At 39.5% G+C, this 25,405-nt stretch overlaps 1 protein-coding gene across 2 annotated transcripts in view; it reads left to right on the top strand.

Moving 5' to 3' along the window:
* The window catches only part of NNT (nicotinamide nucleotide transhydrogenase), a 62,196-nt gene extending 37,055 nt beyond the window's left edge, over positions 1-25,141 (top strand). For both annotated transcript variants that reach the window (XM_063295697.1, XM_063295698.1), the window contains exons 17-22: positions 726-905; positions 5,546-5,705; positions 8,070-8,151; positions 19,727-19,845; positions 20,784-20,899; positions 23,027-25,141. In XM_063295697.1, the coding sequence (XP_063151767.1) occupies positions 726-905; positions 5,546-5,705; positions 8,070-8,151; positions 19,727-19,845; positions 20,784-20,899; positions 23,027-23,176 (807 nt within the window). In that variant the 3' untranslated portion in view covers positions 23,177-25,141. The remainder of the gene's footprint in view (positions 1-725; positions 906-5,545; positions 5,706-8,069; positions 8,152-19,726; positions 19,846-20,783; positions 20,900-23,026) is intronic.
* The last annotated feature ends 264 nt before the right edge of the window (positions 25,142-25,405 follow it).

The raw sequence follows: 25,405 nt of genomic DNA, 5'->3' as shown, positions 1-25,405 counted from the left end.
CCTAGCTGCAAGCCATCATTCTGGAGGACAAATGGGATGAATTCTCCTTGATCCAGAGAACAGTTCTGGGCTTCAGAAAGCCTGCCTGAGCCCCCCAAAAAAGCTGCCATGCTGCCCACTCCGCTGCTGAAACAGCGGGCACAGCCACTCAGAATGCCATTTCCACCGGAAGCCCCAAATTTTGTTTTATTTTAATGCCACATTTGGTATACAGGTAGTCCTTGACTTATGACCACAATTGGGACCAGAACTTTGGTTGCTAAGCAATGCAGTCATTAAGTGAAGCATCACGTGACCACACTTGATTTTATGACCTTTTTTAAAAATGTGGTCATTAAGCAAATCACTGCAGTTGTTAAGTGAATCTGGCTTCCCCCATTGATTTTGCTTGTCAGAAGCTGGCTGGGAAGGTCGCAAATGGCGATCACATGACCCCAGGGACGCTGCAAACATCGTATATACATGCCGGTTGCCAAGTGCCCATATTTTGATCACGTGGCCATGGGGATGCTGCAACGGTCATGAGTCACTTTTTTCAGTGCTGTCGTAACTTTGAATGGTTGTAAGTTGAGGACTACCTGTATCTAAGAGATTCTGATGGGTTTTGTTTTAAAGCAAGAGTATGTCTGTAAGCTCCAGATTGTATTCAGAAATGTTTTGACCTAATGATGCTGTCTGCTTGAAAGCATGAATTTTTCAATTCTGCCTTTGTTTCCTGTCCACAGGGAGTTACTCTGACAGCAGCCATTGGGGGGGCTGACATGCCTGTAGTTATTACTGTCTTGAACAGCTATTCTGGCTGGGCACTCTGTGCTGAAGGATTCCTGCTTAACAACAATTTATTAACAATTGTGGGTGCCCTGATTGGCTTTTCTGGTGCCATCCTGTCTCATATCATGTGTGTGGTAAGAAAAAGATTCCATTCCAACTCAATCTGTTTAATTACTCTTCCTCTATGTGTGGGAAAAGTTTTTTATTGTATATTTTGTTCTCTTTCTGTGTGTTTTCAGCCTGTTCCCTTTTATCTTTTTCTCCTTTCTCCTCTGTCCTAACTTTTATATGTATATCTTTTAAATGGTATTGGTACATTTATGAATGTCAGAAGCCAATTTAGAGGTAGGACACACATTATGTTCTTGCCATGTGGCCACTTGATGTTCCATACTAACAATAACATATAAATAAAATTGCACAGGTAATTTAAAAATATTTGAAAAGGGAAATAGGAAGATTGGTACAGGACAGAAACTTGAGAATAGATACTTCAAAAATACTCAATAGAATGAAAATCCTCCAGGCAGTTTTTAAAGTTTGAGAAGGGTATTCAAAGACAGGTATCTGGAAGGAGGGAATTCTGTGAAAGAAAGATTTCTTTTTTGAAGACCCTTTGAAATTTTGGGATCGATGGATTGGGTGTCATAGCAGGAATGGCAACTTGTCTGCTTCAGAAGTTCTTTATATTTGTCAGCTATTAAATATTATGTATACTGAAATCAGACTTGTATTTATTTATTCATTCCATTTATTTATTTACAGTACTGCTGTGCTGCCCACTTCCATAACAGCTCAGGATGACTTAAAGAAATATGATGAAAAACAAACCTTAATATATTATTAGAGCAATTAAACAATATATTTTAAAACAATTAAAATTGTTAAATAGTTAAAACAATGAAAAGGTTTGAATAAACAAGTATATCCTGTGATCTTTCCACAGCTGTAATTGGGCAGAGGCTTGCTTCAACTGAATTCAATTCAATTCAACTCAACTCAACTCGATAGATGAAAGTACCAAGGAGTTTAACTTTAGGAACCCAGTTTTAAATTAATTTGTTTTAACTCAGCATATTTTAATTTAGCATTAATTCTATTGCTACTACCATATATTGCTTTGGCTGCTAGTTTACTGTGCTATGGAAGTGGAGAGCAAACAGTGATAAGGATATTTCATTTGTTTTTAAGAGTGTTTACATGTCACAATTAATCAGAAGAGCTGGTTAACCTGTCTGCTTGCTGCCTTCAGCTCCTCTTCCACAAGATGTGAAGTTTTCAAACTACCCTTCCATTCCTTGCTTACAGTTAAATGTATCATTCAAATTCAGAACATGGAGTACTTTAAGCTAAATCCTACCAAAATGTAAATGAACATAAAACAAATGATGGTTTAGGTATATTAAAAAAAATCTGTTTTGGAGACAGAATATTCCAGGGAACTCTAGAACGTTCCATTCTTCCTAGGAATCTCACTGTTCCACTTGATCACTGAGATCTATTTAGTTCCCTTAGAAGCCTCTTTTATGTCAGAAAACCAAGATAATATTAAAACAGCCTCTTGAAAAAGCCTACAAAGTAACTTATTCAAAAAAGTTCTAGTCTGTTGATGCTAGTATTTTGTTTTCCTCATAGAGGGAAATCTCTACAGAAGAGAGAAACCTCACATCAGTCCATGTGGATAGGCTACTAAGCTTATGCGCAAGCTGGAAAATACATTGGTTTCTAGTAGGTGGACTTTCAGAGGAGGAGTCTCATTTATTATTAGTTGGCTATGCCATAAAGTAGTGGTACACACTGGTTGGTGAGGGAGGGATGTTATAATAGCCCATAAGAATAGCATCATTTTTTTCCCCAGATTCCCAATCTGGAACTTGGCTTTGGGGTGTGTTCTTGTTCTGAACAGTTAAGTGAAGGCATGGATTCTGTTAGTGCCACCCAGCTGCCTGGCAGAAACCCTGACTGAACTGACACAAGTGGTGGTGACTGGAGACTCCAAGCCTTTGGGCTTCAAAGACTTCAGTATTCATGCCAAGGCTATTTTTAATGAGTTCAGTTCTGAATTTCATGTCCTTTATGGGTTCTATGTTCTTCATTAAGATTTTTGGGGGGCCTATCCATGAGCAGGTCATTGTCAGCCCCACTAGGTAGATCAGACTAAGACATCAACTCCAGTAAGGCTAAAGCTACTTTTATTGAGATTTGCTAAAATAACACAATCTTGCAAGTCTGATTGTGTTTTTCCTCCTCCACCTCCTTATAGTTCAGTGAATTAGGAAGGTGTCTGAGCCACTTTCAAACATTATTTGGACATTCTGGGCTTAAAAAATGTTTTACCTTTTCTCACCATGGCAACAGAACTTGCATTTCTTCATTAAGGTTATCTTCCTTTCTCTCTACCTTCATACCTTTGTTCTGGCTTTTGTTCTGGACAAAGTAGTCTACATACAGGCTCTCAGAAGTGATATCTGATACCGTTACCATTGGATGGACCACTTTTTTTTTTTTTAATCATATGGCATAGCAGTTCAGTGTTCATGCTGCTTTTTCTTGCTGGGAAATCTTTGTGAGGTCCAGCAGCCAGATGTGTAGACTATTTAGCCATGAGAAGTCACGTTGCCCTGGGTGCCGAGAAGGCTAGTCTACGTTGCACCAAGTTGGGCTGAGAGAAAGTGACTGGCTCAATGTCACCCAGCCAGCTTTCATGCCTAAGGCGGGACTAGAACTCACAGACTCCTGGTTTCTAGCCCAGTACTTAATCACTAGACCAAACTGGCTCTTGATGGACCACTGATTGGTGAGGTTTGCAAGGGTAGAGACCAAATGAATTTGTGTGGAGAGCCAGGGAGATAACCTTGGAGAAACTATGCAGGGAGATAACAGGCTTTCAAAATTCTGTTTTTTATGTGTGTGTTTGCTTCTTTGAGCCAGTTTTTTACTCATGGTGACTGCCTGGACAAGTCCCTACAGTTTTCTTGGCAGCATTTTTAGAAGTGGTTTACCATTGCCTGCTTCCTAGGGCTGGGAGAGAGGGACTGGCCCAAGGTCACCCGGCTGGCTTTGTGCCTAAGGCGGGACTAGAACTCCCGGTCTCCCGGTCTCTAGCCTGATGCCTTAACCACTACACCAGACTGGCTCTCCAGTTAGCCTATATCAGTCAAGTAGAATTTATTATATTAATAAGGAGAATAAAGTATAGTTTATTAGCTGAGTTATTAACTGATACAATTGGCCTTTATCAATAAAGAATGTTTTAGATGCCAGCATTCCTGTGGTGTCTGTTTCCTGACTGAGTCTACCCTGAAGGACTGACAGATTGGTCGACCCAGAGAGGCCAGTAGATCTGACTGAGTCATAGGCGAGGATGTTTTCCTAACCTGGCTGGCCACCTTGCCATCTCTGCTCAATGTATGGAATACTGAAGTCTCCTAGGGATGGTAGGAAAATTGAGACAGTAGCTCCCTCTGCCCCATATTGACACCAAAAGTACACCATGGTTTAAGAAACAATTGCAAGTCATAAAGCACAAAGGGGGTAAGAGCTTTAGCGACTGTGGTGCAAGACCTGGAGTGAATATGAATGGATGCTAAAGCAGGACTAGCAGTCGGAAAGAAGCTGTACTAGATCTCCTACCTGATGGCATCTGCAGAAAAACTACTCAAGGGAGTCCTTTTGGGTTGTCTGGCAGGCAGCCATCTTTTTAGTGGCCTTGGCTAGTGCTCAGTTTGATTTGACCTCCATTCTGAGCAATTTGTGCAGTGAATTAGATCACTTGGATTCAAGCAGTACCATTACAACAATCTAGTATTGCTATATTTTCTTAGGAGACAGAACTCATTCAAATGTTATTATACAGCGTATGTGTCCACCACACTAATAACATTTGAGTTGATTCTGTCTCCTGGGAAAGTGCATAAAGATAAAATAAACTGGGCAGCAGCTTGATTTATTACTGTAATACCAGAAAGTTGGAAAAATATTTAGTACGATATTGCTGTTCCTCAGCTGCCATAGTTTTTTTCTTAACTGGCTTAGTGGATGTGTTCATGTTCATATCAAATGTGTGAATATTCTTGTGTTCATGCTTACATTTTCTGATTACACATTTGATAAGAAGACAATATATATGTTAAAACAATGTTGGAACCATGATATCTATGAACTGCACATAAACACAGGCCATTTATTATAGACAAGTAGCTAAAAAGGTCCAGCTGTTAACTTAGTTTTCTTTCTTTTCTTTCATTCGATGGCCACTAGATGTCGATAAATCTGCATAAATGAGGTCCTAGAAAAGAGTATCTAGTAAAACTCATTATGAAGATTTAATGATCTCTTTATAGTGATGATACTGTTTTCCCTCCTCCTCTTTTTTTAAATAAATATTGAAAAAGTAATATTTTATTATGTTTATATAGTGGAAACAGTAAATGCTAGTAATACTCTGTTGACCTTAATGCTGTTTTCAGTAATCCTCTATTTTTTTTGCCTCTTCTAGTCTGTTCTGCCTTCTTTTCCTTTTTCATATTTTTCCAGAGAAAGACCTTTGATATTTTCCAATGCCTTTAGGTAGAATTATGTTTGGTATTTGCATAATTGTATCATCTTGAGGTTGGAATATTATGGGAAATCAAAACTTGGAGTGGGATGAAGGGAGGACACTTCAAAAAAATAACCTTTGCTGAAATATTGCTTGGTGGAATTGTGTCCATTGAGTTTGGTTTTAAATGTCCACTTATTTAAAACACCCAGTTGTGCTTTTTTTCTCCCTTAGGCTATGAATCGCTCTCTTGCTAATGTGATTCTTGGAGGATATGGTACTACTTCAACAGCTGGTGGGAAGCCAATGGAAATTACTGGCACTCATACAGAAGTGAATATGGACAATGCAGTTGATATGATAAAGGAAGCCAATAACATCATAATCACTCCAGGTGAAATTGGGCTGCCTGTATTCTGTAACTGTTGAATGTAAACTGAGAATTTTCAAGCATACCAGTTGTTTGAGCATAGAGGCCAAGGAGAGGCTTTCATCAAACTAACTTTATGCCCGCAGTTTGTCCCTGTTAAAAATAACCACATTCTTGTGAGTTATAAGCAGTTGCTACTTTCTCCTCAGAATTCCCAATAGCTTATATTTCACAACAGGGCATGTAAAAGTGAGTTCATAGAGATTACATCTTAGAGGCAATTTAGTGTAACAGATTAAAAAAATCCCTTTCTATATAGCTTATACTCTTGGCCTTGTAAATGTTGCAATATACGAAGGTAAGCTGTACAACTCCATCCTTCAGATGTTAATGTAGAATGCACAGATATCAAAAGGAGAACTGCATTGAGGGTGTAATGTTTGCGGACTGGATTATTCATCATGGTCTTGCCTCTCTGGTGTGTTGAGGAACACTATTGGATTATGCTTGCTGAAGATCCAGGCTTAAGTTTGTTCCGAGCTGTGGAACTTTACAATTCACTGTTTCTAAACCAAACGTACTTCCTAGGGTTGTGATGAAAATTTGGAGGGTAGAGTGCTGTATATACCACCTGAAACTTCTAGAGGAAACATAGATAAAAATCTATTAAATAAAATACAATATTAGAGAATCATTACTACATTAAGTTCAAATGGGTTAGCCTAAGGCAGCCTTCTCAACTTTTTGACCCCGGAGGAACCCTTGAAATATTTTTCAGGCCTTGGGGAACCCCTGCACATTCAGGCTCAAATATAGGCCAGAAGTTACACAATTATTATATCCATTTCATGTGTAGGCCTGTATATATGCATTAACAGTGTTCTTAAACTAAAAATAAAGAATGGAAACTTACCTCTTTAATGAAATTATTTTTTTAAATCGTGATGACCTTTCACGGAACCCTAGGGTTCTAGGGAACGCTGGTTGAGAAACCATGGCCTAAGGAATTAAAAGGAGAATGGTGCATCCATTCCACTATATCTTTGGTCTCAAGGCATGACTAGGCTAATGGTGTAGCTCAGACTATAAATGTAAAGCCCAGTTAGGGATTCTGTTCTATTCCGTACTCAGTTCTATATATGCTTGCCTGCACAAGATTCTATTCTGATAAATGTGTTTGTGCTTTAATTTGGACTCAGCTCATGAAAGCATACACAGCACTCTTATTCTTGGACTGCAACTTACTGCAGCATCTTTTTTCAGTGCACTCTCTTGATGCACTTTTGTCTCAAGAATTCTTTTTTCCTCCAAAATGAAAACAAAGACAGATATTTGGGTTTCTCATTTTATGAAGTGAACTTTTTTTTTCTTTCTAAAAAAATGGATTAAACATGTCCATTTTTGTAGATAGAATATGACCAAATTGAACCTGAAGAAGATAGAGTAGTGGAGATGATGATGATGATGATAGTCCTGTAGCCAAAAGTCCTTATCTTGCCTTTCTCCCATCTTAGTTTTGACACAGCTTCTGTGCATTGCTTTCTATGTGGCAAAAACTACAGGTCCTAGCAACAATTGATTGTGTGTTCATAGAACTCTTTTCTGAAAAAATACCTTACTTTGTGCTAGGTTGACTGAATCTGTGCAAACAGTGTATGATATTTTCTTTATCAAATTTGTATTCTAGGAGTAAACAGGCATATCTAGCACTCGTCCTCCAGTTTTTCCCCAACTCTGTGGCATAAGTTGGTTGAATGAGAGTGGCCTCAAAATCACCCACTGAGCTCCCCACGGGAGAGGGTCAGCTTCAACCTGGTTCTCCTCAGACTTAACCAGTACATCATTGGCCACTTAAGGTTTATTTTATTTATACAGTTTTTAAGCCACCTGACTCCCACCAACCCTGAGGGGCTTACAATTAAAAATAAAAAATGACAAAAAAGAAAAGGGAATCATGAACATCCCCTAAAACAACATATAACCAAAAAAAGCAATCCAGCAGGGCTCAGCTCTGCCCCAGAACCTGGGAGAATAGCCAGGGCTTTAATAGGCTCCTGAAATTCATCACTGTGAGAGCCATCAGGATCCCTGGGGGGACATTGTTTCAGAAGGCAGGTGCTGCAACAGAGCAGGCATACTTCCTGGGTTCCACAAGATGACACTGTTGAATTGATGGGATCTGGACCATGCTGCATTGCAACAGAAAACAGAGACACATTAGTGTACCCACCAGGAGGTGCTTAATTAAGAATATGCACCAACCATTTGTTACATATGGTACCTTTATAGTCAGAATGTGAAAGAACAGTTGTGGGTTTGAACCCTGAGAGACCTCAGAGCTTTATTCAAAGGCATAATTTATTGTGGATCTTTCCCCCATTTTTGCAGGTTATGGCCTATGTGCAGCAAAGGCCCAGTATCCGATTGCTGATTTAGCGAAAATGCTGAGGGAACAAGGCAAGAAAGTCAGGTAAGTGGATACATGGATGGTGGTTTCATAATGCAGTTGTCAGTTTTTAGGATTTGTTGTTTTGGCAGAATTTCTCTTTTTCTTGTTTTTGATTTCTAAATGTAAAATATATAATCTACCTGGAGAGCTTTTCTAGTACTGGCATTTCTTAACCCCCCCCACCCCCCCCAGTACATACATACATACATACATCAGGGTGGCTTTATGACTTCCTGTGAAAAGCAAGGCAGGGCTTCTCAGGAGCTGGTAAAGGCCATTTTCTTCCCTTTTTTTTGTATTTTGTTTTTATGTATTTGCTATATTTACCTCCTGTTTTACCATAAAATGTTCAGGATAGCATGTGGCCAAAAATTCTAATAGAGTTCCTCATACTCTATTCTTACTAAGCTAAGAACACACAACTGAATTAAATGCATATCATTTTTCCATTACCCTCTTCCATTTTCCTTGTCTTCCTTGTGTTGAATTAAGGATTGGAAAATCCATGGAGCAGAAAGCAGGACTTTTTTTTATAATGCACACTGATGCTCCATGAATTAATAAGGTAATACATTTGAGAGAGGCAATTGAACTTTTGAGAGCTAGGCATTGGTTTATTTTGAACTGATCTCTATTATGCTTTGTTTTATTATTTTTCATATTTCAAGATTTCAAATAGTACCTTAAGTGTTTTTTTTAATGACAGGTATATAAAATGGTATTTGAATAGGTAAGATGTTGATGCTGATGAACTAATGGCACATTGAAGTGTCATGGCGTACTTAGTTTTGTTTTGTAATGTGTGAAGCTGGCTGTTGCAGTTTGTAAATCGTGGCCCATGGCTTAATCTTTAACCCTGGCTAATTGACCAAGCCATGATCATAGCTGCAGTGTGGTTTGTGAACTGAGCCATTCTACATAGATCATTATTGTCTGCTTTGCTCATTGATTTTTGGAAATCTCAGGCAGAATCTCAAATTGGAAGCCATAGGACTTGATCCTGGGAGATATCTTCAAGTAATCAGTGAACTCTAACACATTGTGCTCCTTTGAAATGGCAACTTCACTTGGCCTATATTGAGTCCTGTCTCCTTCTGAAGGCCAGAAATGGAATTTCTGGGCTGAATTCAGCTCATGAAAAGATCTGGTGTCAGTCCTACTTCGTACTGTTCTGCTGCCATACCTTGGCTGTCCTTCCATGAAAAGGAATAGCAGCAGTAGGCTCTAACTAACAATGCTGTTTTGTGATCAGTTTTGTGCTTCATTTGAAGTAGAACTTCTTTGCCTCTTGTACTTCACGCTTCCTCCATCCGCTTTAAAACCAGGATTGGGTCTTCTGTACTACTTTTGTCCAACGTGGTGCTCTCCAGCTCTTTGGGAGTTTAACTGCCATACCTCCCACTCAGCACATCTGGAGAACACCAGGTTGGGGGAAGTTGTTATGTATGCCATTAGAATGGGGGCATCTAAGGACATATTTCCCCCTTCCATGTGAACAGGAATACTGACTTGAAATGCTAGATCTGTTCATACTTCCCATTTAACACTTTGAATCATGGAACTGGTCTTAGATCTTTCAACACTCAAATTGAGTTTTCTACTACTGAAAATATGAATGCTGCTATTGTGTGAGCAATTCAGGGATAATTCTAGCAGTTAAATTCTAGTGTGAACATACTTGTGGTTGGATCTGAGAAGCCATCACTTTGCTTGCTATAGCAGGAATTAACCCACCAGCTAAACAGAGTTTGACTGCCCTTTTCCTTGTCCTTCCCTTAATCTTTTTTTTTTTTTGGCTCCTGTGTGGGCTAGTTTTTCACTTTGATTTTATTTTTAGTCAGTGACAGAAAGCATAAAAGCCTCAGCTTTTGTGTATCAGAGCTTTGTACAGGAGAAAGGAGAACGGAACTTTTTGATGTAACTGCATTAGATCTTAAAGCCCGTTTTGGCAAGCGTTTGCCACAACCATTACCTAGAGGGCTTTAATGAAAGAAATCTGTATTTTCTGTTTGTGGTAAGTTGGGTCTTTCATCATGGTGTTTATTGAGTGCAGCTGTTCACCCTCTGCTTCCTGTAGGCCCACGGAGCCTCAGGTCTCTGGACCACTCTGCATCCAGATGTAATGACACATTTACACATCTGTGACAGATAAAATGCCAGCATGGACACACAGTTGTCATCAGTGCATAATACCTGTATGATGGTAAGAAAGCTAGCATCTGTCACACTGCCTGACAAGTCGCCTGATGTCTGTGGTGGCGAGACACTGCTTTTTTGGCAAATCTTGTCCATAGCCATAACAGGTTATGAAAGGATCACAGTTGTGTTGTGTTAGTACTGTTGCCAGAGCTTTCTGATTCAGAAAGATGCCAGGGTAGAGGTAAAGCCTGCCTGAATTTATTAAATTATTTCTTAACCTCACCATTTATCACAAAGTTCTCCTTCGTAGTAGAGCTGCATCTTTGATGCGTTAATAGACTCAGTCAAGAAATATGCCTTACATACTTTTCCTTCTACCTCTTTCCCTTCCTCTCAGTCCCCACTATCTTACTTCATATTATAATAGGGGCCTTGTAAATTGTTGCAGTATGTTCCTTTAAGAAATATTATTTTTCCTTGAAGTCTCACAGCTAAGTAACTTTCAGGTGAATGTGGGAACTACCGTACTTGAAAGCTAACAGAGAGATAGGAAAGTTCTGTACAATATATGCTCTAACTGATACTTCTTTTCATTAGTGGGTGTTCTGATGGAAATATAACAAATAACCAAAACTGAATTTTTGCAACAATGGTGCACTGTTCCAGACTGAGCGCACCTATGCCAGTTTGATTTGAACTGGATTACTGGCAAGTAGCAAGCAGTCAGACATAAAGGCCAGCTGTGCAGAGGTCTTGCCTGAGTCAGTCCAAAGTCAAACTTGAGCATGGATTAAGAGGCATAGTCCACAACAGTCCAGGGGTCAAACACCAGGGAGGTTAGTCAGCCAGTCCGAGTTCAAGAAGCAAGATTCTGGAGACAGAGCAGGAAGCAAGGACACAAGGCTAGATGCAGATGTGGTTCAATGACAGATGTTCATGCCTTTACTGTCAGCATGTCCTGGGGCTGTGTGCTCTGCTGGGAGTACCTGCTTCCTCCTGCACCTGCTCCTTGCTTACTGAGTGAGCCTCAGGTGGTTGATTGCTTACAGATTCCTGAAGCCAACAACCTGCTGGATGAAGCCCCTCAGCCACGACTCTTCCGAGTCAGAGGAGACCATTATAGCTGAGCATAAACATGGGTGGATAGCTTTAAAAAACATGTGGAAGAGGCACATTCTCTCAGGCCAGATTTCTTGGGGTCACATAGCACAGACACAGGAGGCAGCAGTCAACGGTTGCCAGAGCTGAAGCTAAAAGTGGGTTGGACTAGAACTGCAGTGAACTTCCCTGCTGTACTCTTTTTACCATTCTCTTCCCTGCCAAAAATAATTCTTCTGCTGTTTAGCAGTTAGGCTTAAAAAAATATCCCCATCGACAGCAATGTGATTTTATCCCCTAAAATTAAATGGCACATGTAAACAATTTTTGTGGCAAAGCAGTGGAGGGGAAGAAGGGTTAATTTTCTATTCCAAGCTGCCACTCCCTGAAAATACTCTCCATTACACTGAATGTGGTGCTCTCTCCCTCTGCATGTATGAAACAGGAGCCCACCCCCTAAATCTGATTGTGATGGGAGGAGAGTGAGAAAGAATTTGAGATCCAGACCTAAATGTGCTGTGATCTACCAGTGTCTCACCCTAAATACATATTGACATGGAAGTAAGTCCCATTGAAGTTACTCCAGTTTAACAAGGGGGGGAAAAAAAGATTTTGAGTTGAACAATTAGTAAAATGGGAATTTCCTATTTTATAAGGTAAAATTTATTTGTAAATGTGGGTTTCTTCAGGGGTAAGTAGAAAAGATTAAACTATCCTTCCATGTCTTTCTTTAAATTTAAACCAGCTTCTTCATTGTCATCTCTGTGATTCACACATATGGGTTATACACATGCACAGAGCCCCATTCAGAACCTTCTGGGGTTTACAGAAGATGTCACAGGAGTTCTGTCCCACGCATATCATGCAGCTTGGTGTGGCTTCTAGTGAACTCCTTTAATTTACTTTCAACAGCCACCGCGATAGCATGTTTATGCTGAGGTCTTCGTTCTTCTTGAGATGTTGTTATTCTTATCATTTCACTTTAGTTTTAGTGTTGTTCATCTTGACTCTTGTTTGTTGGGACCCCTGTCCTCCTATCACAGGCCTTTGGCCTCATGGACCCGTTTTGCAGCACCATGAAGGCAAACTACCCCCTCCTTTGGATTATACGAGCTTTTTTTGCCTTTGCAAAGGTTACACATTAGACTTTTCGAAACATTGCCAGACTTTTACGAAGCAGGATCATTACAATAATACCTCCTGCTTATGGAGCACGCTTTGGGAGCGAACTCAAACAGTGGCAGTCTTAAGTTGTTTTGCACAATGTTCTTCTGTAAATCTCCTGCACCTCCTTCTGCCTTTCATGGACACCCCATCATACTGTCCAGTCCTCGTTGGCACTCTTGAGATTGGGAGTTGTTCTTGGAGTGACTTGGGATAGAGCCCCCTGAGATCTTCCAGGACATCACTGTCGAATTGATGGGAATGCTCATAGCCAAGCCTTTCGTCAAGTTGCTGCACACCCACTGTTTCCAAGGGGCAGCTCTCTGCTTTCCGTTGGTTCTATACCTTCTTCCTCTTCCAGTGTGGATCATTGGTCTCCTCAATACCAAGTCTTTCATGGTTCAAGTTGGAGACCCTACACTCCCTGGAACAACCTGAGATATGGTCACAAAACCCATTTCACCTCTTGGTTTGAACAGATTTTTCACCTGAGCTCCAGCCCTCATGGCTTCTTGCTCAGAAATGTCTGTCTTCCTCTAGTTGTAGTTGTTGTACTTGCCTCTTCTGAGAGTTACTGCTTTGTAGCTAGTTGTACTTGCCTCTTCTGAGAGTTACTGCTTTGTAGCTAGTTGTACTTGCCTCTTCTGAGAGTTACTGCTTTGTAGCTAGTTGTACTTGCCTCTTCTGAGAGTTACTGCTTTGTAGCTAGTTGTACTTGCCTCTTCTGAGAGTTACTGCTTTGTAGCTAGTTGTACTTGCCTCTTCTGAGAGTTACTGCTTTGTAGCTAGTTGTACTTGCCTCTTCTGAGAGTTACTGCTTTGTAGCTAGTTGTACTTGCCTCTTCTGAGAGTTACTGCTTTGTAGCTAGTTGTACTTGCCTCTTCTGAGAGTTACTGCTTTCAAATTCTGTCCACTGCAATTGTACGAAAGACACCTTGTTCATCTCCTAGGGAGCTGATGCTGACCTTTCTGAACCAGATTATTATCTTCTGACATCTACCTGACATACCCTCCCACACCATCACCTAATTAACAAGTTGGGGTCAAGCATCCAGTTCTCACTTTGAAAGTCTCTGTTCCTGTGGCAAAAAAAATGGCATTCTCTCTTGACCTTTAGTTCAGCAGTCTTCACAGACTGTAAAGGACCTTTTATACCAGTGTATCTCTGCCCCGTGCTTAGGCCTGAACCCTGACTGAAATGGGTCCAGATAATCCACTTCTTCTAGGGTGCTTTCTAATTGCCCAGGGATCACGGTCTTACCTTTCCCAAAAGGAAAGGTAAGAGGCAGGTCCAAGGAGCATTCTTAAGAAGGGGGCCATCACAGCCTCTTTTAGACTGCAGAGACAACCTTGTCCTGAAGCAAGGCATTAATAACCTCCCAGAACTAGCCCAACATCAACACCATTGTGCCACAGAAAAGCTAAGAGGAGCAAGGATGGCCAGAGCACCCTCTCTATTTCCTCAGAGTTCACAGGCCAAAATGAGCACCAGATAATGTGATGTTATCCCAGTCATCACATGGAATTCTGCTCATAAAGAGACTCGTTTTTCTATCCTTCAGTTTCCCTAATGTTGATTCAGACTTTCTTCTACAGTAATTAGTTGTGACTTTGCCCTCTGGAAGAATAGAACAAATCTGAACACACTAAATAATGGTAGGACCAGAACAAGAATGTGTCAAAAAGAGGTTGGGGAGTTCTTGCCTTCTTGCTTTTCCCATGAACAATCTTTGGCAACTGCAGAATGCTTGATTAGATGGACAGTCTGATCCAGCAGATTTCTGCCCTTGTACTTTCAAATTCAGATGAGCATTGGTGTCCTTCTCCCCACTACCCTAATAAGTACTATGCAGAATTGGTCATGAAATCAAGTTTCCCTGCAGTCACATTGGTTCTACTGCATTAATGTGCTGGATCACTGAGTGCTCTTTTGATTTGTTAAAAATGCAATCTAATGTTCTTCATAAGTATTATGCTGAGCTATTTCAGTAATATAGTCTATTGAATATTATCTTAAATTTTAGAATTCATGCAACAGTTTGAGAATATATAAACCAGTAATATATAAAATGAATGTTTCCCCTGTGTAACTATAAATATATCCCACTTAGTAAAAGATAAACACAGCAGACTCTAAATGAAACATTTATTTTGTTATAGTCTGAAAGTAATACCATTTCTGTCTTTCCCATGGTTGCTTGATTCTTGCATCCTTAGATACACTTTTGTCTTTTGTGATACACTGCAGGAGTTAGGTTTCAGGGCTATCATGAACATCTGCAAGGCACTGTAAACTTCTATTTCTATATGTTCATTCAAGGGGTTGTAAAGCTATATTTATTGGGGGTGAAGTTCTGTCCCTCCTTTCTTCTGTATAAGCCAAGAGTGAGTTGGAAGCTGTGACCAGGACTGTATGTTTGTTTTTTCAGTATTATACTAAGATCCGCCTTTCTATCTTGAGCATAGGATATACTCAGACTTGCTAAATTTCAGTACATTGCTGCATAATTTCTTTTAGTCTGTTCCTGACCCTTATCTAAATCTGTATTGAGATATACTAAAATCCTCTTCAAAATAACATAAAGATGATAGTAATGTCCCGCCTTAGGCCTGAAAGCCGGCTGGGTGACCATGGGCCAGTTGCTCTCTCTCAGCCCAAGAGCCAATCAGTCGTAGTAGGAGAGTTCTAGTCCTGCCTTAGGCCTGAAAGCCGGCCGGGTGACCTTGGGCCAGTCCCTCTCTCAGCCCAACCCACCTCACAGGGTGGTGGTTGTGGGGAAAATAGGAGGAGGAAGGAGTATCAGGTATGTTCGCCGCCTTGAGTTATTTATAAAAATAATAAAGGCGGGATAGAAAACAAATAAAATAAATGATCTTTATATTTTAGTTTGAAAATAGAAAAATGTGCAGACCTGCACTCTTATTACAATAGTTTGGAATTATTTTAAAATACTGATCATGTAATTATGCTCTTTGCTTCTTCTTTCATTAATTATTTCTTTTAGATTCAATACATTGTCTCATTGTATATGACCTGCAAGACCTTTTTGATTCATGTTGCCTGCTCACCTTTTTATAGCATCAGTGCATCATGAGGTTAGAGTGTGCGGTGCAATTGTTGTGTCAGCACAAAACTACTGACAAGCTTCAATGCTCTTATATTGAGAGTGCTTTTTCTGTATTTTCTCCATGGGTCTAAGAGAGCTATGTGTGGCTAACCCATAGTTGTTTAGGATAAAATTACAGGCTAACTTGTTTTTCCCAATTCCATGAAAATGGAGAAATAACACTGGCCTGGTTTGGATGTAATGATAAACCATAGTTTAGCATTAAGGGAATAAGACTTTGAGCCTGGGTACCTATCACCTTTTCCAGCCTTAGCATCGCTGTAAGATTCATAGCATTCACTTATTTAAAATAAGAGCAGTTTTAATATCTTAACTATGGTTAAACTTCACTGGTTTTACTAAATCATGGTTTAAAATATGCGCAAATTCTACTTTGGGCATTAGTTTGAACTAAGCTTACTTGATGTTTGTAGTTGACTCCTCATGGTTGTGTCCGAAATAGAAGAGGGACTCATCTAGGTCAAGAATTGGGTAGCCTCATTTCCCTCAAGTGGCAGCACTGAGAAAGCATAATCTTCCACTGGCATTCCCACAAATTCCAAATATCTTAGTCCAGGAGGACATGAAAAAGATGGTGATGAAGGGAAGCAACTGTGTTAAAAAGGTCTTAGAAGTAGTCCTTGTTTAATGACCACAATTGGGACTGGAATTTTGGTTGCTAAGCAAAGTGGTCATTAAGTGAATCTGACCTGATTTTACCACCTTTTTTGTGGTGGTCATTAAGTGAATCACTGCAGGCACTAAGCGAACCATGTGGTCATTAAGTGAATCATGTGGCTCCTCATTGATTTTGCTTGCCAGAAGCTGGCCAGGAAGGTTGAAAATGGTGGTCATGTGACCACAGGACGCTGTGATGGTCATAAATGTGAATTGATTGCCAGGTGCCCAAATTGTGATCATGTGACTGTGAGGATGCTGCAACAGTCATAAGTGTGAGGACCGGTCATAAGTTGTTTTTTTAACACTGTTGTAAGTCCAAACCATCACTAAATGAATAGTTGTTAAGTGAGGACTGCCTGTACTTTGCAGGTTGGAATTTGCAGATTTGAAAATGTTAAAGATTGTTGGGTTATAATAGACTGACTGTTTAGCAACAGCCATTTTTTCCCCTGAAATGTGCATATTGCTGGTCAGAATGGGTTTTGCCTTGCCTTACTTACCACTGGAAGTGACTGATGTTGCTGATAACAGATCTGGCAGGCATACTGGGCTTTCTGTCCTTTATACTGTACAGTCAAGAGAAGAAAAGCCCCATTTGTGTGCACAAGGTTGCCCTGCTGGATTGCAGCCAGCTTCGTTATTACATAAAGCTGGAAAAAATACACAGTGACTATTGGCACAATACAAGCTGATGTGTCCAACTTATCCCAGAACTTGTTTGTTATAATTTCATTAATAATCCATGTGCAAATAGCTGTTGTAGCTTTTGCCAAATTTCTGGACACACAAGTGATGCTAGTAAGCTACATCTGCTTGATGTCTGTTTTTTTTTCCCCAATAACATTTTTGAGTTTTATAACTTTGTTGCATCGTATACTATTGCGCTCCTAATCATCCCATAATGCATTCTCTCTTCCCATTCTCTCTTTGAACTCCTCTGCCAGTTTTCCTGGAAACACCTTATGTTTCATCAGGAATACAATTCATATAAAAAAAAACCATATAAACATACTAACCATGCAAGGCTTATCTGGAACACATGATTTGGAAGTCAAGGCACTGTAAAGAATGGATGGGCAGTCTTCTGGAGCAAGAGTTGAAGACCTCATCGGGCAGTGCTGCGATTTTTTTAAAAAAAGTTATTTTTAATGTAGGCTTTGGTTTGTCATTTGGGCTTTTGTTGGGAGTGATTCGTTAAATGATATAACACCTATTTCAGGGCTTTGTGTATTTCTAGTCTCAATTTGATGGGAAATCTTGCTGCCAAATTTTGGCAAAAGTGGTCAGAAGGGACTGCAAAAACGGTACACTCGGGCCACATGGGATGTTGTGACCTCAGTTTTTCTACCCTTGCTTTAAAGGAAAATAAAAGAGTTAAGGTATGCAGAGATCAGAATTGTGCAGGCAGTAGTTTTGCTTGTGTCACTCTCTGGAAACGAAAGTGGGACTTTGAAGAAGCAGGATAGAAAGAGTATTGATGCTTTGGAATTCTGCTGTTGGGAAGACTCCTGAGAATAATAATAATACCATGGACAGCCAAGAAAAGGAACAAATGGATCATTGAACAAATCAACTCAGGAGTTATCACTTGAGGCACAAATGGCTAAGCTCAAATTATCCTACTTTGGACACATTATGCAAAGACTTGAGAAGTCTATTATGCTAGGAAAGAGAAGAGGACGACAGCAACAAGGTGGATGGACTTGATTACAGTGGCAATGGGTGCACTGCGAAAGACCTGAAGGGCCAGACTGGGGACAAATCAACTTGGAGAAGATCTGTCTGTGTGGCTACTAAGAGTTGACACCACCTCGATGGCACATAACTAAAAAATCAAATCTTTAAGGGCTTGATCCGGTTCTAGATAATGGGGGCAAATCTGAATCAAACATAATCTGTTACAGATGATACAGCAGAGTCTCCCTGTGTCTCAAACCAGTGTGGAAGCCTGGCCTAGAAACTGGCCAATGACCTATTGTTAAGTAACTTCTTTATTGGACTCACTGGGTTTCTTTTGGCTGGACGTCAGTAGTACAAGTAAACAAAAACCCTTCTGCCCTGAACAAAAAAGGAGCAGTTACTTTTGAAATCTGGACAGCTCTCAATTTGCAGATTTGTATATTCTTTCAAAATATTTGGCATGATTTCAAGAAAGGGTATGTTGCTTTCAGAATCGCTAATAGTGTATAAAATCTAAATATGCATTATAATTAACAACTGCCTAAATCTAACGTTATTAGTTGCCTGAATTCTAATATACTTCAGTGCAGAAATTCTGAAAACTCTTGCACTTCACGTTTTCTGGAAAGAATCAGGATTGTTTCACATGGCTTGAGTTACTGAATGGCTGGCTGAAACTTTAAGCTCCCTAATATTTTGTCCTATTTGTTCCGCTGTTGTATATCTGATTCTACATCTGGTCTTCGGTAGAATGATAGCAGATATTTCCTCTCCCCCCCCCCCCTGCCCTTTCTCTCTCTCATGGCTCTGTGCAGTTTTCAAATGTTTTTTGTAAGCAAAATGCCCACCACCCTTATTGGCTATCTTACTCCATTCACATACACCCTAAGTAGCTAGTGCTCACAATTTATGAAGACAGTGGAAGCATCTGTACATTTTAATCCATAAGGCAAATAGCAGCTGAAGTTGGGAGAAGGATATCAGTTAGAGATGTAACACAGTAAATAAGCTACTTGTTTAATAAGGTCATGAACAATTAAAAAACAGAAACTTCGCCTGTTTGAGACGACATAGAAGCTTCACACTTGTTACAACAAAGCAAATTCCCTTTTCATTGTATCTACTTCTTCTTGATTCCAATTTTTCTTTATTCTATCTAATATGATACAATGTTCCACTAACCAAAACGTATATAACCTGTAGCCCCAAAGGCTACGTGAAACCCTGAGAGCTTTAGATGTGTTGCTCTAAACTCCTTCAAAAGTTGTCATTGTCAATTCTTTATACAAGGAGGAGAAAAGATACTAATTTTACTGGGAATAATCATATTACTTGTTTCTGTTAATCCAATTTAAACTTCATCATATTTAATTTTTGCTGTAGCCTTGCAGTTTTTTGGAGTATGCCTCCTGTGTACCATTCAAAGGCCAAATGAACCCAGGACACCTTTTAAAGTAGGTGAGAGAGGGAGAGAGCAAGGGGGGGAGTGGGGGAGAGAGAGAATTGTTCATTGGATAGTATGGTCAATTAGATCTTTGGTAACTCCACTGAAGTCCTTGGATGTGACACTGAATAAATTATTTTCTCAGACTTAGGCTTCCATCTCTAGACTGTGGATTTAGACTGTGAAAATTTGCTGTGCTAATGAATAACAGAATGGCTAAAGCATTTCTGATGCTTTTTATGTATCCTGTACATGAGTTCACCATTTCTTCTACCATCTTAGGTTTGGTATTCATCCTGTAGCAGGTCGTATGCCTGGACAACTGAATGTATTGCTTGCAGAAGCTGGTGTACCATATGACATTGTTCTAGAAATGGATGAAATTAATGAAGACTTTCCCGGTGAGAGAAAGAGGATAACCTTGCTTTAGTTTTGCCTTAGATGGTTTGTTTTCCTAAAAGGCAGTCTAATATTATACTAGTTTGTGAATATTTTATTAAATTTATATGCCACCCAACTCGCAGTATTATGTTTGCATCCAGTGCTTTCTTTAGAATCAATGCTTAAACCAACTGATGTAGGAGGACAAACTTGCTAGAGTCAAGCTTGAATCCTGTTAATTTCATGAACATATCCATGAAGTTTTCTTAGGGATAGCGTGAAAGTAATTTGCCTTTTCCTTTTCCTGGTTTTCTTTTTTTGACTTCCCAAGCTAACGTATAGTGTTGAGATTTCCTGACGATCTCCCATCCAAGTACAAATCAGGCCCAAACCTACTTAGTTTTTTGGGATAAGCCAACGTCAGCTAGGATTACAGTCATAGAAAAATATAAAAATAAAAGAAATAAGTTAGTTAGAACCTCTTTCAACGAACAAGACATCTTGAGAGCCTAAACTCTGAATGACAACTAGTTGTCTGGTCTCAGACAAACCGCAGTGGTAGAGCTAGTCTGGCTCCCTTAGCAGGATGTGGCGAAGCCTGGGAGTGCCGGTCAAGAAGGTTTGCTCTTGTATATTGCAACTACCAACCTAAATAATAGCAGTTTGAATGTAACACACTCTATTAAAAAAGCCACTCTTGTTTATGTCTCAAAACTTTACACTTTTCATGCTGTTCCTCATTAATTTTATGCAGTGTTTTGCAGCTTGAAGAAAACAAATGTGTTATTTCCAGGATCGAGTTTAGGGACTGCCATTCTTGCCCATTTGTAGTTCTTAATGGGATTAGGGCCTTCAGGATAAGAGGTATCTAACCCAGAATATAAGATGTTACTAACAGTAGGAACTGGAGTTCTGTTCATAAATGGATATGTGTTTCTTCCTTGTGTTTTTATTGCAGAAACGGATCTGGTCCTTGTCATTGGAGCTAATGACACAGTTAATTCAGCTGCCCAAGAAGATCCAAATTCTATCATTGCTGGAATGCCTGTTCTTGAAGTTTGGAAGGCAAAGCAGGTGAGTTACAAGATATTGTAGTAGAAATTCCATGCCTTATTGATTTCTTTAAAGTCATTTGCTTATTCAGAAATCTGCAATATCCCATAGCTCTCCTATCATTTTTTCCTTGAACAGCGTAGGTAGAAATGTGCTACTAAGTGTACAAGAGTAGATAAGCTGAGAAGGTAAAGAATACAGTTATTTGAAAATTGTCCACTGGAGGCAATGCTGGTACTAGCACGTGCACACACACATACACACACACACTGTTTTTAGTGGGCTGGTGGATATACTGAAAGTACACTGTTAAATCCATGGGAAAAGCAATTGTATTTTGGCTGCAGTCTTCGATACATAGGTCGAGAATCCCACATCTTCTCGATTCTTGAGAGCCAGCTTGGTCTAGTGGTTAAGGTGCTGGGCTAGAAACCAGGAATCTGTGAGTTCTAGTCCCGCCTTAGGCCTGAAAACCGGCCAGGTGACCTTGGGCCGGTCACACACACTCAGCCCAAGAGCCAATCAGGTGCGGTATGAGAGTTCTAGTCCCGCCTTAGGCCTGAAAGCCAGCTGGGTGACCTTGGGCCAGTCACACACTCTCAGCCCAAGAGCCAATCAGGTGTAATAGGAGAGTTCTAGTCCCGCCTTGGGCCTGAAAGCCAGGCGGGCGACCTTGGGCCAGTCCCTCTCTCTCAGTCCAACTCACCTCACGGGGTTGTTGTTGTGGGGAAAGAGGAGGAGGAAGGAGGTATGTTTGCCACCTTCAGTTATTTATAAAAATAAAGGCGGGACAATAAATCAATCAATCACTCAATCTCTGGAGAACTTTTTTTTTCCTGGATGCACAAAAAGAGTGGATACCTTCAAAATTATTTTCAGAGAGCTTTTGGCTTTCCTTAGTTTTAACTGACAAAGGGTTTCCCTTACTTTTGCCTTTTAATAACTGTCTGACGGCTGGTAATTACCAGCTAGAGCTCTGTGCATCCTCTAACACCACAATTCATGGGTGAGCCTTGGAAAGTATGCTACATAACAAATAGTATCCTTTACATGGTGTTTTGGGGAAATAATGCTTTGGTAAAATGTAGTAAGTGCCATGTTTCATACAAGCAGCCTAAGACCTATTTTAAAGAGAGAGATTTAAAAAATCAGAAGAATTAAACTTCACTTGAGGACTTCAGGTGATGAACCTGAACTCCATGTGAGGAAAAAGTTGCTATGGTGCAGCAGTTAAAAAGATCAAGGCAATCTGGGGCTGTATTAAGGGAAGCATCGTGCCCAGATTATGGAAGGTAATGGTTCTGTGGCACTTTGTGCTGGTTAGATAACACTTGGCAGATTGTGTCTAGTTCTGGCATTTGAAGTTGGGGCAGGTTCAGAGGAAGTTCTAGTGATAAAGGGTTTGGAAATCAAACTCCAGGAGGAAGTTTTAAAGGACCTGGGCACGGCTAGTTTGTAAAAGGAAAGGCTGAAAGGAGATCTGGTAGTCATCTACAAATATCTAAAAAGTTCTCATGTGCAGGAGTGGGTAGATTTAATTCTGTCACAAAACTGAAAATCGGGCAGGGAACAGTGGGTTGAAATTAAAAGAAAAGTAATACATGGTGATTATTATGAGGAATTTCTTGACAATAAGAACTGTTAAAACAGTGAAATAGTCTTGCTAGAACAGTGATGGGCTCTCTCTTGCTGGAGGTTTTTAAAGAGGCTGGATGCCTCTTGTTATTGCTGATTTAGTGGATTCTACATTGAGCGAGGGATTGGAATAGATTGCCTATAAAGTCCCTTCCACCTTATACTATCTATGATTCTGTGATATAATTAAAAGAAATCTACCTGTGCCCATCATCTCTGAGTTACGTTGTGATAAAGTTTTCAGGAGCTGTATACATTGTTTGTTTGTTTAAAAAAATGTATATGGCTGCCCATCCTACGTATGAACTCTGGGTGGCTAACAACAATCAGCAAAAAACAGTATAAGAAAATCTCTATAAATCAATCAAAAGCAGAACTAAAGCAATTGAAGCACTGTATAACAGACTTACCACACAAACCTAATGCAGAAATTAGTACGTCCTTTTCTTAATATTGATTTTACTGAATGTCTGCAAGGATGCTCTATATCTAACACAAACGTCCTTATTTCAGGTGATCGTGATGAAGAGATCTCTGGGTGTTGGATATGCAGCAGTTGACAATCCAATCTTTTACAAGCCCAACACTGCCATGCTTCTAGGAGATGCTAAGAAGACTTGTGATGCTCTGCAGGGCAAAATGAGGGAGTTCTACCAGAATTAAATGTTAAAAGATACTCTTTGGCCAGTATGAACAAAAAATCCGAAAACTGTTAGGTATTGATATTAAACGATAAAGGTTAGAAGGTGCTCTTGAAATGAAGATCTTAAAAAAAAAAAAGGAACATTAAGGTCCAGAAATGCAGTAAAAATTTATATAAGAGAGCAGGAAAAACAAAGAAGCAAAATATTGAAACATTGATGTGAAACATTGACGTTCACAATGATCAGAACCTGGAATAAATACAGCTGAATGCAGTACATTTTAGAGGAATTTTCCTTTGGTAGCTATGATTTAACACAATGAGACTCAGGAATTTGGAGGATCTGTCTATTTTGTGTGACATAAGATATAAGGGAAACAAGTATTAAAGACTCTTTGGCTCCAGACTTTGCTAATGATTCCAAGTGAACATTTTGGCTAATCAAGATTTCAGACCCTGAACTGGATAATTGTCAGCCCCACTCAGTAGACCAGACCTGGAAATAAACTCCACAGGAAGACTACTTATATTGAGATTGGCTATAATAACAGAATCCTGCATATCTGATTCTGTTGTACCTCTTCCTCCTCCTCATACTTCAGCGAATTAGGGAGGCATCTGCCTGAGTCGCTTCTGAATGTTACCTTCTTGTTCTGGACTTAAAAATGCTTCAGCCTTTTTTGCCTAAGTAATGGTTCCTGCATATCTCCATCAAGGTCATCTTCCTTACTCTCTACAGTATTTTACTAGCATCTACTTACACTGTTCTAAACAAAAATGATGATGAAAGGTGTGGTGGTGGTGGTGAAGATGATGATGATGGCCACTTTTGAAATGCATTTTGATACATTGAGAGCGCATTTAGAGATGCTGTCATATATACTTCATATGCTGAAGATAAAATGGGATTTCAGACTCTTGGAAATACCTTTTTAATTCATAATTTATTTGGACAGACTTGCTAAACCAGTCAGCTTTGAGAGACACACAGAAACACGATCATACACACAAAATTCAGATAACTGGTCTTCCTTTTACTTTAAATAATACAACTGTTGAAGCTTCAGTATAGTGGTAAATAGATTTTTAATGGCTTCCAGCACAGTCTTGAATGTGTTTAGTGCACTTGAGTGAAACTCAGTTGTTTAACTAAATACAATAAATGTGTCATGTTTGCATAATGATGTAGCAAGCATCTGTAGTGACAGAGGCAAAATAAATAGCTGTAACTGTGTTAGAAAGCCTTAACATCTGGGCAAAGAAGCCTACTATGAAGTGAGTTAAACCTAGCCCAACTTGACTGTTTATAAATCCTGATTTTATCATTGGGCTTATGACCTCTTAATTTAATAGCAAATGAAAATTATGTCCATTTAGCTACCTCCTGTCTTTATATGTTGAGCTTCCTCTGTGTGGAATATCAACTTATAACAGTGAACTAAATCCAGTTTGAGCTTCCAGGTCCTGTGAATCAAGAGAAAAAGTTTTTAATGAAATTCCATTTGTTTTAGTAGGACCATTGCAGAAAAAGCACTCAGCTAGATGATGTTCTGTGTTTTTCTTTTTTAATTCTGTCCTTTTTTTTAGTAGCTTAGCAACAACAACAACAACAACAAATAGCGAAATATCAGTAGATTGTTCTGATGTATAAGGATACTTGAGCCACAACAGGGCAGCTCTGTTTTAGCAAGATTTGTTTTAGGACCTTAATTTCATTGTGTTGGTGCCATACATTTCTATGTACACCCTGCATGCAAATGTGACCAAGAAGAGAAGCATCAATGAAGTTAGCCTTGGATTGTTTAATGCTGCCTTAAAGCTGTAGCCTTCATCTTTAATATATTATTTTAATTTGAAGATACACAAACCATTTTTAAGAAAATGCGAAGTACAATTGTCGATGTTAGAACTGTGTTTATATTATGAAGCAGGAGAGAATTATTTAAAGAAAATAATAAAGAAAACAAAAGATCTATTCTGCAAAATTCTCTGACAGCCTGATTGTTTTTATTCTCAAATAGAGGTGTAGATTTTAGTGGGCACCAAATGTTTGTATGTTAACTATAATTTTATATATATATATGTGTTCATTTGCATATCTATTTTCTGGCCAGCTGATTAAATCTTATTTGGAAGTTTGTTGTCTGTCTCAGGGAGTAGTTTATTTACTGTATATCAAATACGATTTTGTTGTTGTTTATTCGTTCAGTCACTTCTGACTCTTCGTGACTTCATGGACCAGCCCAGGC

The sequence above is a fragment of the Candoia aspera genome, chromosome 2 (assembly GCF_035149785.1).
Source record: "Candoia aspera isolate rCanAsp1 chromosome 2, rCanAsp1.hap2, whole genome shotgun sequence".
NCBI classification, from domain to species: Eukaryota; Metazoa; Chordata; class Lepidosauria; order Squamata; family Boidae; genus Candoia; species Candoia aspera.
Note: the sequence above shows the minus strand (reverse complement) of the source record. Positions and strands in the feature narration are given on the sequence as shown.